Source organism: Oncorhynchus nerka, linkage group LG9a (genome assembly GCF_034236695.1).
Source record: "Oncorhynchus nerka isolate Pitt River linkage group LG9a, Oner_Uvic_2.0, whole genome shotgun sequence".
Lineage (NCBI taxonomy): Eukaryota > Metazoa > Chordata > Actinopteri > Salmoniformes > Salmonidae > Oncorhynchus > Oncorhynchus nerka.
Window position 1 is genome coordinate 6,274,607 of NC_088404.1, and position 16,649 is coordinate 6,291,255.

The 16,649-nt window shown below is 47.2% G+C and overlaps 1 protein-coding gene across 6 annotated transcripts in view; it reads right to left on the reverse strand.

Moving 5' to 3' along the window:
• Nucleotides 1–1,441: 1,441 nt before the first annotated feature.
• LOC115123518 (tight junction protein ZO-1-like) overlaps nucleotides 1,442–16,649 on the reverse strand; it is a 224,165-nt gene continuing 208,957 nt past the window's right edge. For 3 of the 6 annotated variants that reach the window (XM_065022266.1, XM_065022263.1, XM_065022269.1), the window contains 3 exons: nucleotides 4,243–4,460; nucleotides 3,857–4,000; nucleotides 1,442–2,921 (listed from right to left, as the gene is read on the reverse strand). In XM_065022266.1, coding sequence (XP_064878338.1) covers nucleotides 2,827–2,921; nucleotides 3,857–4,000; nucleotides 4,243–4,460 — 457 coding nt within the window. In that variant the 3' untranslated portion in view covers nucleotides 1,442–2,826. The remainder of the gene's footprint in view (nucleotides 2,922–3,856; nucleotides 4,001–4,242; nucleotides 4,461–16,649) is intronic. The other 3 variants (XM_065022267.1, XM_065022264.1, XM_065022265.1) reach the window with 2 other exon arrangements.

A 16,649-nucleotide genomic window follows, 5' to 3' on the forward strand; every position in this document is an offset into this window, starting at 1 on the left:
TTTTCCCCCTTTCACGTCATAGCCCGGTGCACCGCGGTTCAGCTTAATCAAACTCCCCTCAATAATACTCAATGCGTTATCTTATCACGATTGAAGTCTCAAACCAAGCACTACTTAAAAAATATATTTTATTAATACAGTGGTATATCTAGAAATGTGTTGCAAAGGGGCGGAGCATTGAACGTAAATAAAACTAAATTGAACGTAAATAAAACTAAATTGCAGCCACACTGGGAAAAGAAAGCAGTGTCAGATTGAAGCAGTGTCAGAGTGAAGCAGTGTCAGCAGTGAAGCAGTGTCAGAGTGAAGCAGTGTCAGAGTGAAGCAGTGTCAGATTGAAGCAGTGTCAGAGTGAAGCAGTGTCAGAGTGAAGCAGTGTCAGAGTGAAGCAGTGTCAGATTGAAGCAGTGTCAGAGTGAAGCAGTGTCAGAGTGAAGCAGTGTCAGAGTGAAGCAGTGTCAGAGTGAAGCAGTGTCAGAGTGAAGCAGTGTCAGAGTGAAGCAGTGTAAGAGTGAAGCAGTGTCAGAGTGAAGCAGTGTCAGAGTGAAGCAGTGTAAGAGTGAAGCAGTGTCAGAGTGAAGCAGTGAAGCAGTGTCAGATTGAAGCAGTGTCAGAGTGAAGCAGTGTCAGATTGAAGCAGTGTCAGTGAAGCAGTGTCAGAGTGAAGCAGTGTAAGAGTGAAGCAGTGTCAGTGTTAGAGTGAAGCAGTGTCAGATTGAAGCAGTGTCAGAGTGAAGCAGTGTCAGAGTGAAGCAGTGTCAGAGTGAAGCAGTGTCAGAGTGAAGCAGTGTCAGATTGAAGCAGTGCCAGAGTGAAGCAGTGTCAGAGTGAAGCAGTGTCAGAGTGAAGCAGTGTCAGATTGAAGCAGTGTCAGAGTGAAGCAGTGTCAGAGTGAAGCAGTGAAGCAGTGTCAGATTAAAGCAGTGTCAGAGTGAAGCAGTGTCAGATTAAAAGCAGTGTCAGAGTGAAGCAGTGTCAGAGTGAAGCAGTGTCAGAGTGAAGCAGTGTCAGATTAAAGCAGTGTCAGATTGAAGCAGTGTCAGAGTGAAGCAGTGTCAGATTGAAGCAGTGTCAGAGTGAAGCAGTGTCAGAGTGAAGCAGTGTTATCATATCAAACGAAAATAGCACGGCTGTGCCATTTAATAAATCCTCTATTAGTACAAAATAATACATTTCAATAGAGCTGAGCTTCCAGTATCACAAATGGAGAGGGGCCGCTCCTTAAAACAGCTCCCCTCAAGTACAGAGCTTTTAAAATGTATTTAAACCGAGCACTTTTTCTATTTTTGTAAATAAGAATAACATTTGACTGTTAAAAATGCCTTTGAATACTAGTGTGTGTGTGTGTGTATGTTGGTAGAAAAGTTGTATTTTATTACTGCCTAGGTCAGTTCCAAGGCTCAGGGTAGGTATAACCAGAATACAAACATAACCAATGAAATCACTATTTTTAAATTTTTTTAATAAACAATTATTATTTTTTTGACCTCTTTTTATACAAAATGACAAAGATGTACAAAAGTGAATTTAAAGCGAACCAAGGCCATATGCTAGCATTATATACAGCCACAATTTAAACGTTCTAGTGTTTTCCATTTGTAGTATTTCCTCTGAAACTTCAATATGCATAGCAGGAACAGAAAGCAGGACCTCTTCATCAGCCTCATATTATAGTTAATCCAAGTTCAAAATGCAGTGAAATTACATTTCTTTTGTTCCAATTTGTTTTTTTGTTTGTTTTTTCCCCCCATAATTTTTTAAATCACTAAAACGTAAAGATCTGATGTTTTTTAGTTAAAATGCAGATAAGGCATCACTGCTTGCAGTGTAAGATGGGACTTTTAATGTGTTTGAACTTAGTAGTAGCAGGCTTCCGGACCTGAGTCGAAGCACATGCATAGATCTCTAGACACCTGCAGGAGTTTTGTCAAATCAAGTCAATGACATTTTATTGATGTAAAACATTCAGTAGTTCTTCTAAAGATGGACAGACCAATCAAAAGGGGGCATCCCAATGCCAATACATTAACTTCAGTCTTCAGTATCACCTTCAAAATGGTGTTGTGTTTTAAACGATGCCTACAGTACCAAGGTTCCCTCATAACCCTTGAGTGAGGCTCAGCTGCATTTCCAAAGTCCTCAGATATCCTTAAGAGCGAAACGCATGACCACAAACAACCTCACAAACAAAAAAAGCTTTTTTGCATATACCAACTTTTCTGTTTGTGAGTGCATACAGTAAGTTGTAAAATTTCCGTTGCAATATTCAATTAATTTAAAAAATGATCCTCATCTTTGATTTTTTTTTTTTTTTTTTAAATGTTCCTGTCTTGCAACCTGCTAAAAATTTTGAAAAAAATCTTAATTAGATTATTATTCAGTCAGTCTGTGGCACTGGTCATGCATTCCAACAACAGTTCCATTTTTATGATATATTTTCGTTTTTAACAGTTTTAGATTTTTTGCAAGCCTTTAGTTAAAGCACCAAAAAAAAAAAAAGGGTGGGTGAGAAAAGGAGAGCACAGCGCTGGGATAGGATGCTGTGTTGAGACTCCTCCCACTTCACTGGGACTCCTCCTACTTTTCCCAGGGGCGGGGCACCATAAACAACTTTAATGTTCAATATTCAAGTTCAAGAACATAAGAATATATTCAAGAATAAAAGTTCGTACTTCATCAAGTCAAGCAATGCTGCCTCCTGCTGCCTGGGAGGGAGACAACAGGACAAAGGGGTCACAACAGCAGGAGAGTGGGGGTAACGTTTCAGTCTGTGGCTGCCCCCTGATCTAACACATTCAGTAACAGGCCAGCTGTCTCCCTCTATGTTCAGAAGTGATCGATGAGCACAGACACACAGTTGGCTCCCACCAGGTAGTTGGGGTCTCCTGGAAGAGACTTGTTCTGCCATGTCTTGGGGTCACCTGGAGGATTTAGAGAAACAGGAACAGTTATCGGTCGGTCGGGTTAGTCATTTGTCTTTCTTAGTGTGTGGTTCTTTAAATTGGTTTTGAAGGCCCAGTGTTATGTTAAGAGTGCCGTAACAGGCCGCAAATAACAGCATATGCCGATGATGATTTTGTGTCAAATCAGTTGTTTGTGAGAAATATATATTTAGATGCTGTACATAAACCACGGATAGCTTAATACTTCTACTTACTTCAAATATTTTTTTGTCATTTTTTTCTCAACTGTAGAACTGTGTACATATTCAGCTTCTGACCAAATTTAAAGCCTTAAAAATGGATTAGCATATATGTTTAGTGAAAAGAAAAGAAAAAATATATTTCATAATTCCTCACATTGTAACTACTGTCAGAAATAACGAAGTAGGTGAATACTGACTGTTACAAAACCCCATGAAGAAAATGTGATGTTGTGACAAACAAATGGAATGACTGGAGCATTGGAACCAGGAGATGATTTAAAAGATTGATGATGATGAACCAGATCTCTCCTTGCCAGGGGTCAATTCCATCTCAATTTATACAAGTCAGGAAGTGATTTTATACATTTAAAAAAATTAAAAATAAGATGGAAACATTTTTTGAATTTAAGAGCTCTTCATTCTGTGTATTGAGAAATCAATTCATTAAAAATATATATATATATATATAATATTGACTTGGAATTTCCATTTACTTGACTGGAACTGACCCCAACCCTGCTCCTTAGTTTACACCCTATCAAGTGTGCCCTCTATCCAACTCTATGGTGACCCCTCCTCAATCACACAAGGCTCCGACCCATCCCCCAACCAATCACACAAGCCACCTGAAGCCCTGACCCAACCAATCACACAAGCCACCTGAAGCCCTGACCCAACCCCCCAAAAGGACAGAGATAGAGGACAGCGTACCCGACGAGGAGTCGGAGGATTTTAGAGCAAAAGACCAACCATCTGGGGTCATAGACGCACAGTGAGGTAGACGCAGCTCCACCGGCATCAGGAACTGAAGACCGTGAGGCCCACACATCACCAGAGGGCTGAGCAGGGTCTCTCCTGGATGGAATAGACAGAGACAAGACTGACATATTTATTTTCTGCTCTGAATATGTTAAGATGTTGACAAACGGGGCGGAAACGGTTGAAAGGGATGGAAGTCAGAGGTGAACCAGAAGATCAAAACTCTTCTTTTTTTCCCAGGGTTCTCAGTTGGCAGCACTACAACTAGATGAAACAAAAGTGAGATATACTATCCACTGGGCACAATGACTAAGAAAACATGTAAGCATTAGAAATACCTTTCTCCTTGTCCAGGGGGGGCAGGATGCTGTTGTCCCGGCAAACCTTGAAATAGATCTCCTGTTCTATGCTGTCGGGGATGGCTCCCTGGGGGATGATGATGCTGACTCCCGTCTCGATGGAGCTCAGCACCCCGCCGTTACAGTTGAAGATCCCCCGGGCCGTGGCCACCACTGTGTGACCTTCGTCCTCCTCGTCATCCTCCAGAGCACTGGGGCTAGAGAGGAGGGAGAGTTAGTGACTGTTAGTTACAAGACCATCCTGTCAAGACCACTGGGGCTAGAGAGGAGGGAGAGTTAGTGACTGTTAGATACTAGACCATCCTGTCAAGACCACTGGGGCTAGAGAGGAGGGAGAGTTAGTGACTGTTAGTTACAAGACCATCCTGTCAAGACCACTGGGGCTAGAGAGGAGGGAGAGTTAGTGACTGTTAGATACTAGACCATCCTGTATAGACCACTGGGGCTAGAGAGGAGGGAGAGTTAGTGACTGTTAGTTACTAGACCATCCTGTATAGACCACTGGGGCTAGAGAGGAAGGAGAGTTAGTGACTGTTAGTTACTAGACCATCCTGTCAAGACCACTGGGGCTAGAGAGGAGGGAGAGTTAGTGACTGTTAGTTACAAGACCATCCTGTCAAGACCACTGGGGCTAGAGAGGAGGGAGAGTTAGTGACTGTTAGTTACTAGACCATCCTGTATAGACCACTAGGGCTAGAGAGGAAGGAGAGTTAGTGACTGTTAGTTACTAGACCATCCTGTCAAGACCACTGGGGCTAGAGAGGAAGGAGAGTTAGTGACTGTTAGTTACTAGACCATCCTGTCAAGACCACTGGGGCTAGAGAGGAAGGAGAGTTAGTGACTGTTAGTTACTAGACCATCCTGTCAAGACCACTGGGGCTAGAGAGGAAGGAGAGTTAGTGACTGTTAGTTACAAGACCATCTTGTCAAGACCACTGGGGCTAGAGAGGAGGGAGAGTTAGTGACTGTTAGTTACTAGACCATCCTGTCAAGACCACTGGGGCTAGAGAGGAAGGAGAGTTAGTGACTGTTAGTTACTAGACCATCCTGTCAAGACCACTGGGGCTAGAGAGGAAGGAGAGTTAGTGACTGTTAGTTACTAGACCATCCTGTCAAGACCACTGGGGCTAGAGAGGAAGGAGAGTTAGTGACTGTTAGTTACTAGACCATCCTGTCAAGACCACTGGGGCTAGAGAGGAAGGAGAGTTAGACTAGAGGTTCCCAAACTTTCTCACTCAGGCCCCCCTTCCATAATTGGGGAATCCCCTGCCCGCCACATCTATGGGCACAAGCACTGTTCATGACACTAACTGTGCACACCCCTCTTGTTGACAGAGAGAACATGTTGCAGGTTTAAAGCTTAAAGTTCCTGCAATTCTACACATTTTGTCATGGGGTGCAGAGACATTTTTAGCCAGGCTCTACCAACGTAGCCACGCTCTACCAACGTAGCCACGCTCTACAAACGTAGCCACGCTCTACCAACGTAGCCATGCTCTACCAACGTAGCCATGCTCTACCAACGTAGTCATGTTCTACCAACGTAGCCATGCTCTACCAACGTAGCCACGCTCTACCAACGTAGTCACGCTCTACCAACGTAGCCATGCTCTACCAACGTAGCCAGGCTCTACCAACGTAGCCACGCTCTACCAACGTAGCCACGCTCTACCAACGTAGCCACGCTCTACCAACGTAGCCAACGTAGCCACGCTCTACCAACGTAGCCAGGCTCTACCAACGTAGTCATGCTCTACCAACGTAGCCACTCTACCAACGTAGTCATGCTCTACCAACGTAGCCATGCTCTACCAACGTAGCCATGCTCTACCAACGTAGTCAGGCTCTACCAACGTAGCCAGGTTCTACCAACATAGCCATGCTCTACCAACGTAGCCAACGTAGCCATGCTCTACCAACATAGCCAGGCTCTACCAACGTAGCCAGGCTCTACCAACATAGCCAGGCTCTACCAACGTAGCCATGCTCTACCAACGTAGCCAACGTAGCCATGCTCTAGCAACGTAGCCATGCTCTACCAACGTAGCCATGCTCTACCAACATAGCCACGCTCTATAGCCATGCTCTACCAACGTAGCCACGCTCTACCAACGTAGTCATGCTCTACCAACGTAGTCACGCTCTACCAACGTAGTCACGCTCTACCAACGTAGTCACGCTCTACCAACGTAGCCACGCTCTACCAACGTAGTCACGCTCTACCAACGTAGTCACGCTCTACCAATGTAGCCACGCTCTACCAACGTAGCCATGCTCTATAGCCACGCTCTACCAACGTAGCCACGCTCTATAGCCATGCTCTACCAACGTAGTCATGCTCTACCAACGTAGTCACGCTCTACCAACGTAGTCACGCTCTACCAACGTAGCCACGCTCTACCAACGTAGCCATGCTCTACCAACGTAGCCACGCTCTACCAACGTAGCCACGCTCTACCAACGTAGTCATGCTCTACCAACGTAGCCACTCTACCAACGTAGTCATGCTCTACCAACGTAGCCATGCTCTACCAACGTAGCCATGCTCTACCAACATAGCCAGGCTCTACCAACGTAGCCAGGCTCTACCAACATAGCCATGCTCTACCAACGTAGCCAACGTAGCCATGCTCTACCAACGTAGCCATGCTCTACCAACATAGCCATGCTCTACTAACGTAGCCAACGTAGCCATGCTCTACCAACGTAGCCATGCTCTACCAACGTAGCCATGCTCTACCAACGTAGCCATGCTCTACCAACATAGCCATGCTCTACCAACGTAGCCATGCTCTACCAACATAGCCATGCTCTACCAACGTAGCCATGCTCTGCCAACGTAGCCAGGCTCTACCAACGTAGCCAGGCTCTACCAACATAGCCACGCTCTACCAACGTAGCCAACGTAGCCATGCTCTACCAACATAGCCACGCTCTACCAACGTAGCCAACGTAGCCATGCTCTACCAACATAGCCACGCTCTACCAACGTAGCCATGCTCTACCAACGTAGCCAGGCTCTACCAACGTAGCCATGCTCTACCAACGTAGCCATGCTCTATAGCCACGCTCTACCAACGTAGCCACGCTCTATAGCCATGCTCTACCAACGTAGTCACGCTCTACCAACGTAGCCACGCTCTACCAACGTAGTCACGCTCTACCAACGTAGCCACGCTCTACCAACGTAGCCATGCTCTACCAACGTAGCCAACATAGCCACGCTCTACCAACGTAGTCACGCTCTACCAACGTAGCCACTCTACCAACGTAGTCACGCTCTACCAACGTAGCCACGCTCTACCAACGTAGCCACGCTCTACCAACGTAGCCACGCTCTACCAACGTAGTCACGCTCTACCAACGTAGCCAGGCTCTACCAACGTAGCCACGCTCTACCAACGTAGCCACGCTCTACCAACGTAGCCACGCTCTACCAACGTAGCCAACGTAGCCACGCTCTACCAACGTAGCCAGGCTCTACCAACGTAGCCATGCTCTACCAACGTAGCCATGCTCTACCAACGTAGCCATGCTCTACCAACATAGCCATGCTCTACCAATGTAGCCAACGTAGCCATGCTCCAGCAACGTAGCCATGCTCTACCAACATAGCCACGCTCTACCAACGTAGCCACGCTCTATAGCCATGCTCTACCAACGTAGTCATGCTCTACCAACGTAGCCACGCTCTACCAATGTAGTCATGCTCTACCAACGTAGTCACGCTCTACCAACGTAGTCATGCTCTACCAACGTAGCCATGCTCTACCAACGTAGCCATGCTCTATAGCCACGCTCTACCAACGTAGCCACGCTCTATAGCCATGCTCTACCAACGTAGCCACGCTCTACCAACGTAGTCACGCTCTACCAACGTAGTCATGCTCTACCAACGTAGCCACGCTCTACCAACGTAGCCACGCTCTACCATGCTCTACCAACGTAGCCATGCTCTACCAACGTAGCCACGCTCTACCAACGTAGCCAGGCTCTACCAACGTAGTCATGCTCTACCAACGTAGCCACTCTACCAACGTAGTCATGCTCTACCAACGTAGCCATGCTCTACCAACGTAGCCATGCTCTACCAACGTAGCCAGGCTCTACCAACGTAGCCAGGTTCTACCAACATAGCCATGCTCTACCAACGTAGCCAACGTAGCCATGCTCTACCAACATAGCCAGGCTCTACCAACGTAGCCAGGCTCTACCAACATAGCCATGCTCTAGCAACGTAGCCATGCTCTACCAACGTAGCCATGCTCTACCAACATAGCCACGCTCTACCAACGTAGCCACGCTCTATAGCCATGCTCTACCAACGTAGTCATGCTCTACCAACGTAGCCACGCTCTACCAACGTAGTCACGCTCTACCAACGTAGTCACGCTCTACCAACGTAGTCACGCTCTACCAACGTAGCCACGCTCTACCAACGTAGTCACGCTCTACCAACGTAGCCACGCTCTACCAACGTAGCCATGCTCTATAGCCACGCTCTACCAACGTAGCCACGCTCTATAGCCATGCTCTACCAACGTAGTCACGCTCTACCAACGTAGTCACGCTCTACCAACGTAGTCACGCTCTACCAACGTAGCCACGCTCTACCAACGTAGCCATGCTCTACCAACGTAGCCACGCTCTACCAACGTAGCCACGCTCTACCAACGTAGTCATGCTCTACCAACGTAGCCACTCTACCAACGTAGTCATGCTCTACCAACGTAGCCATGCTCTACCAACGTAGCCATGCTCTACCAACATAGCCAGGCTCTACCAACGTAGCCAGGCTCTACCAACATAGCCATGCTCTACCAACGTAGCCAATGTAGCCATGCTCTACCAACGTAGCCATGCTCTACCAACATAGCCATGCTCTACTAACGTAGCCAACGTAGCCATGCTCTACCAACGTAGCCATGCTCTACCAACGTAGCCATGCTCTACCAACGTAGCCATGCTCTACCAACGTAGCCATGCTCTACCAACATAGCCATGCTCTACCAACGTAGCCATGCTCTACCAACGTAGCCATGCTCTACCAACATAGCCATGCTCTACCAACGTAGCCATGCTCTGCCAACGTAGCCAGGCTCTACCAACGTAGCCAGGCTCTACCAACATAGCCACGCTCTACCAACGTAGCCAACGTAGCCATGCTCTACCAACATAGCCACGCTCTACCAACGTAGCCAACGTAGCCATGCTCTACCAACATAGCCACGCTCTACCAACGTAGCCATGCTCTACCAACGTAGCCAGGCTCTACCAACGTAGCCATGCTCTACCAACGTAGCCATGCTCTATAGCCACGCTCTACCAACGTAGCCACGCTCTATAGCCATGCTCTACCAACGTAGTCACGCTCTACCAACGTAGCCACGCTCTACCAACGTAGTCACGCTCTACCAACGTAGCCACGCTCTACCAACGTAGCCATGCTCTACCAACGTAGCCAACGTAGCCACGCTCTACCAACGTAGTCACGCTCTACCAACGTAGCCACTCTACCAACGTAGTCACGCTCTACCAACGTAGTCACGCTCTACCAACGTAGTCACGCTCTACCAACGTAGCCACTCTACCAACGTAGCCATGCTCTACCAACGTAGCCACGCTCTACCAACGTAGCCACGCTCTACCAACGTAGCCACGCTCTACCAACGTAGTCACGCTCTACCAACGTAGCCACGCTCTACCAACGTAGTCACGCTCTACCAACGTAGCCACGCTCTACCAACGTAGCCACGCTCTACCAACGTAGCCACGCTCTACCAATGTAGTCATGCTCTACCAACGTAGCCACGCTCTACCAACGTAGCCACGCTCTACCATGCTCTACCAACGTAGCCATGCTCTACCAACGTAGCCACGCTCTACCAACGTAGCCAGGCTCTACCAACGTAGTCATGCTCTACCAACGTAGCCACTCTACCAACGTAGTCATGCTCTACCAACGTAGCCATGCTCTACCAACGTAGCCATGCTCTACCAACGTAGCCAGGCTCTACCAACGTAGCCAGGTTCTACCAACATAGCCATGCTCTACCAACGTAGCCAACGTAGCCATGCTCTACCAACATAGCCAGGCTCTACCAACGTAGCCAGGCTCTACCAACATAGCCATGCTCTAGCAACGTAGCCATGCTCTACCAACGTAGCCATGCTCTACCAACATAGCCACGCTCTACCAACGTAGCCACGCTCTATAGCCATGCTCTACCAACGTAGTCATGCTCTACCAACGTAGCCACGCTCTACCAACGTAGTCACGCTCTACCAACGTAGTCACGCTCTACCAACATAGTCACGCTCTACCAACATAGTCACGCTCTACCAACGTAGCCACGCTCTACCAACGTAGTCACGCTCTACCAACGTAGCCACGCTCTACCAACGTAGCCATGCTCTATAGCCACGCTCTACCAACGTAGCCACGCTCTATAGCCATGCTCTACCAACGTAGTCATGCTCTACCAACGTAGTCACGCTCTACCAACGTAGTCACGCTCTACCAACGTAGCCACGCTCTACCAACGTAGCCATGCTCTACCAACGTAGCCACGCTCTACCAACGTAGCCACGCTCTACCAACGTAGTCATGCTCTACCAACGTAGCCACTCTACCAACGTAGTCATGCTCTACCAACGTAGCCATGCTCTACCAACGTAGCCATGCTCTACCAACATAGCCAGGCTCTACCAACGTAGCCAGGCTCTACCAACATAGCCATGCTCTACCAACGTAGCCAATGTAGCCATGCTCTACCAACGTAGCCATGCTCTACCAACATAGCCATGCTCTACTAACGTAGCCAACGTAGCCATGCTCTACCAACGTAGCCATGCTCTACCAACGTAGCCATGCTCTACCAACGTAGCCATGCTCTACCAACGTAGCCATGCTCTACCAACATAGCCATGCTCTACCAACGTAGCCATGCTCTACCAACGTAGCCATGCTCTACCAACATAGCCATGCTCTACCAACGTAGCCATGCTCTGCCAACGTAGCCAGGCTCTACCAACGTAGCCAGGCTCTACCAACATAGCCACGCTCTACCAACGTAGCCAACGTAGCCATGCTCTACCAACATAGCCACGCTCTACCAACGTAGCCAACGTAGCCATGCTCTACCAACATAGCCACGCTCTACCAACGTAGCCATGCTCTACCAACGTAGCCAGGCTCTACCAACGTAGCCATGCTCTACCAACGTAGCCATGCTCTATAGCCACGCTCTACCAACGTAGCCACGCTCTATAGCCATGCTCTACCAACGTAGTCACGCTCTACCAACGTAGCCACGCTCTACCAACGTAGTCACGCTCTACCAACGTAGCCACGCTCTACCAACGTAGCCATGCTCTACCAACGTAGCCAACGTAGCCACGCTCTACCAACGTAGTCACGCTCTACCAACGTAGCCACTCTACCAACGTAGTCACGCTCTACCAACGTAGTCACGCTCTACCAACGTAGTCACGCTCTACCAACGTAGCCACTCTACCAACGTAGCCATGCTCTACCAACGTAGACACGCTCTACCAACGTAGCCACGCTCTACCAACGTAGCCACGCTCTACCAACGTAGCCACGCTCTACCAACGTAGTCACGCTCTACCAACGTAGCCACGCTCTACCAACGTAGTCACGCTCTACCAACGTAGCCACGCTCTACCAACGTAGCCACGCTCTACCAACGTAGCCACGCTCTACCAACGTAGTCACGCTCTACCAACGTAGCCACGCTCTATCAACGTAGCCAACGTAGCCATGCTCTACCAACGTAGCCACTCTACCAACGTAGCCATGCTCTACCAACGTAGCCACTCTACCAACGTAGCCAGGCTCTACCAACGTAGCCGCGCTCTACCAACGTAGTCATGCAGGATCAGTTAATGAGTCTGTAATTATGGCCGTTGCCTGTATATGATGCAGTTTATGCCGTGTGCACAGAATTAAATAGAACATTTGTATTGTATCTCTACGGCTTGAGTCCATGTCATGAAATTAGTGTGTGTAGTCAGCCATAGATTTATTTTCTACCTTTATTTAACCAGGCAAGTCAGTTAAGAACAAATTCTTATTTTCAATGACAGCCTAGGAACAGTGGGTTAACTGCCTGTTCAGGGGCAGAACGACAGATTTGTACCTTGTCAGCTCAGGGGTTTGAACTTGCAGCCTTCCAGGTTACTAGTCCACCGCTCTAACCACTAGGCTACCCTGCCGCTAACTACTACTACTACCTGACTAGATTATTACCTCATCCCCCTTATCTAACAGGCTCTACTACCTGACCAGATTATTACCTCATCCCCCTTATCTAACAGGCTCTACTATCTGACCAGATTATTACCTCATCCCCTTATCTAACAGAGTCTACTACTACCAGATTATTACCTCATCCCCCTTATCTAACAGGGTCTACTACCTGACCAGATTATTACCTCATCCCCTTATCTAACAGAGTCTACTACCTGACCAGATTATTACCTCATCCCCCTTATCTAACAGGCTCTACTACCTGACCAGATTATTACCTCATCCCCTTATCTAACAGAGTCTACTACTACCAGATTATTACCTCATCCCCCTTATCTAACAGGGTCTACTACCTGACCAGTTTATTACCTCATCCCCCTTATCTAACAGGCTCTACTACCTGACCAGATTATTACCTCATCCCCTTATCTAACAGGTTCTACTACTACCAGATTATTACCTCATCCCCTTATCTAACAGGTTCTACTACTACCAGATTATTACCTCATCCCCTTATCTAACAGGCTCTACTACCTGACCAGATTATTACCTCATCCCCCTTACCTAACAGGGTCTACTACCTGACCAGATTATTACCTCATCCCCCTTACCTAACAGGGTCTACTACCTGACCAGAGTATTACCTCATCCCCTTATCTAACAGGGTCTACTACCTGACCAGATTATTACCTCATCCCCCTTATCTAACAGGCTCTACTACCTGACCAGATTATTACCTCATCCCCTTATCTAACAGAGTCTACTACCTGACCAGATTATTACCTCATCCCCCTTATCTAACAGGGTCTACTACCTGACCAGAGTATTACCTCATCCCCCTTATCTAACAGGCTCTACTACCTGACCAGATTATTACCTCATCCCCCTTATCTAACAGGGTCTACTACCTGACCAGAGTATTACCTTACCTAACAGGGTCTACTACCTGACCAGAGTATTACCTTATCTAACAGGGTCTACTACCTGACCAGAGTATTACCTTACCTAACAGGGTCTACTACCTGACCAGAGTATTACCTCATCCCCCTTACCTAACAGGGTCTACTACCTGACCAGAGTATTACCTTACCTAACAGGGTCTACTACCTGACCAGATTATTACCTCATCCCCCTTACCTAACAGGGTCTACTACCTGACCAGAGTATTACCTTACCTAACAGGGTCTACTACCTGACCAGATTATTACCTCATCCCCCTTACCTAACAGGGTCTACTACCTGACCAGAGTATTACCTCATCCCCTTATCTAACAGGGTCTACTACCTGACCAGATTATTACCTCATCCCCCTTATCTAACAGGCTCTACTACCTGACCAGATTATTACCTCATCCCCTTATCTAACAGAGTCTACTACCTGACCAGATTATTACCTCATTCCCCTTATCTAACAGGGTCTACTACCTGACCAGAGTATTACCTCATCCCCCTTATCTAACAGGCTCTACTACCTGACCAGATTATTACCTCATCCCCTTTATCTAACAGGGTCTACTACCTGACCAGAGTATTACCTTACCTAACAGGGTCTACTACCTGACCAGAGTATTACCTTATCTAACAGGGTCTACTACCTGACCAGAGTATTACCTTACCTAACAGGGTCTACTACCTGACCAGATTATTACCTCATCCCCCTTACCTAACAGGGTCTACTACCTGACCAGAGTATTACCTTACCTAACAGGGTCTACTACCTGACCAGAGTATTACCTTACCTAACAGGCTCTACTACCTGACCAGTTTATTACCTCATCCCCCTTACCTAACAGGGTCTACTACCTGACCAGAGTATTACCTTACCTAACAGGGTTATTACCTTACCTAACAGGGTCTACTACCTGACCAGATTATTACCTTACCTAACAGGCTCTACTACCTGACCTGAGTATTACCTCATCCCCCTTATCTAACAGGCTCTACTACCTGACCAGAGTATTACCTTACCTAACAGGCTCTACTACCTGACCAGTGTATTACCTTACCTAACAGGGTCTACTACCTGACCAGAGTATTACCTTACCTAACAGGCTCTACTACCTGACCAGAGTATTACCTTACCTAACAGGGTCTACTATCTGACCAGAGTATTACCTTACCTAACAGGGTCTACTACCTGACCAGAGTATTACCTTATCTAACAGGGTCTACTACCTGACCAGAGTATTACCTTACCTAACAGGCTCTACTACCTGACCAGAGTATTACCTTATCTAACAGGCTCTACTACCTGACCAGAGTATTACCTTATCTAACAGGCTCTACTACCTGACCAGAGTAGTACCTTACCTAACAGGCTCTACTACCTGACCAGAGTATTACCTTACCTAACAGGCTCTACTACCTGACCAGATTATTACCTTACCTAACAGGCTCTACTACCTGACCAGATTATTACCTCATCCCCCTTACCTAACAGGCTCTACTACCTGACCAGATTATTACCTCATCCCCCTTACCTAACAGGGTCTACTACCTGACCAGAGTATTACCTTACCTAACAGGCTCTACTACCTGACCAGAGTATTACCTTACCTAACAGGGTCTACTACCTGACCAGAGTATTACCTTACCTAACAGGCTCTACTACCTGACCAGAGTATTACCTCATCCCCCTTACCTAACAGGGTCTACTACCTGACCAGAGTATTACCTTACCTAACAGGGTCTACTACCTGACCAGAGTATTACCTTACCTAACAGGCTCTACTACCTGACCAGAATATTACCTTACCTAACAGGCTCTACTACCTGACCAGAGTATTACCTTACCTAACAGGGTCTACTACCTGACCAGAGTATTACCTTACCTAACAGGCTCTACTACCTGACCAGAGTATTACCTTACCTAACAGGTTCTACTACCTGACCAGAGTATTACCTTACCTAACAGGTTCTACTACCTGACCAGAGTATTACCTTACCTAACAGGGTCTACTACCTGACCAGAGTATTACCTTACCTAACAGGGTCTACTATATGACCAGAGTATTACCTTACCTAACAGGCTCTACTACCTGACCAGAGTATTACCTTACCTAACAGGTTCTACTACCTGACCAGAGTATTACCTTACCTAACAGGGTCTACTACCTGACCAGAGTATTACCTCATCCCCCTTACCTAACAGGCTCTACTACTACCAGAGTATTACCTCATCCCCCTTACCTAACAGGGTCTACTACCTGACCAGAGTATTACCTTACCTAACAGGGTCTACTACCTGACCAGAGTAGTACCTTACCTAACAGGTTCTACTACCTGACCAGAGTAGTACCTTACCTAACAGGTTCTACTACCTGACCAGAGTATTACCTTACCTAACAGGGTCTACTACCTGACCAGAGTATTACCTCATCCCCCTTACCTAACAGGCTCTACTACTACCAGAGTATTACCTCATCCCCCTTACCTAACAGGGTCTACTACCTGACCAGAGTATTACCTTACCTAACAGGGTCTACTACCTGACCAGAGTAGTACCTTACCTAACAGGTTCTACTACCTGACCAGAGTAGTACCTTACCTAACAGGGTCTACTACCTGACCAGAATATTACCTTACCTAACAGGCTCTACTACCTGACCAGAGTATTACCTTACCTAACAGGCTCTACTACCTGACCAGAGTATTACCTTACCTAACAGGCTCTACTACCTGACCAGAGTATTACCTTACCTAACAGGTTCTACTACCTGACCAGAGTAGTACCTTACCTAACAGGGTCTACTACCTGACCAGAGTATTACCTTACCTAACAGGCTCTACTACCTGACCAGAGTATTACCTTACCTAACAGGCTCTACTACCTGACCAGAGTATTACCTTACCTAACAGGGTCTACTACCTGACCAGAGTATTACCTTACCTAACAGGTTCTACTACCTGACCAGAGTATTACCTTACCTAACAGGCTCTACTACCTGACCAGAGTATTACCTTACCTAACAGGGTCTACTACCTGACCAGAGTATTACCTTACCTAACAGGTTCTACTACCTGACCAGAGTATTACCTTACCTAACAGGTTCTACTACCTGACCAGAGTATTACCTTACCTAACAGGTTCTACTACCTGACCAGAGTATTACCT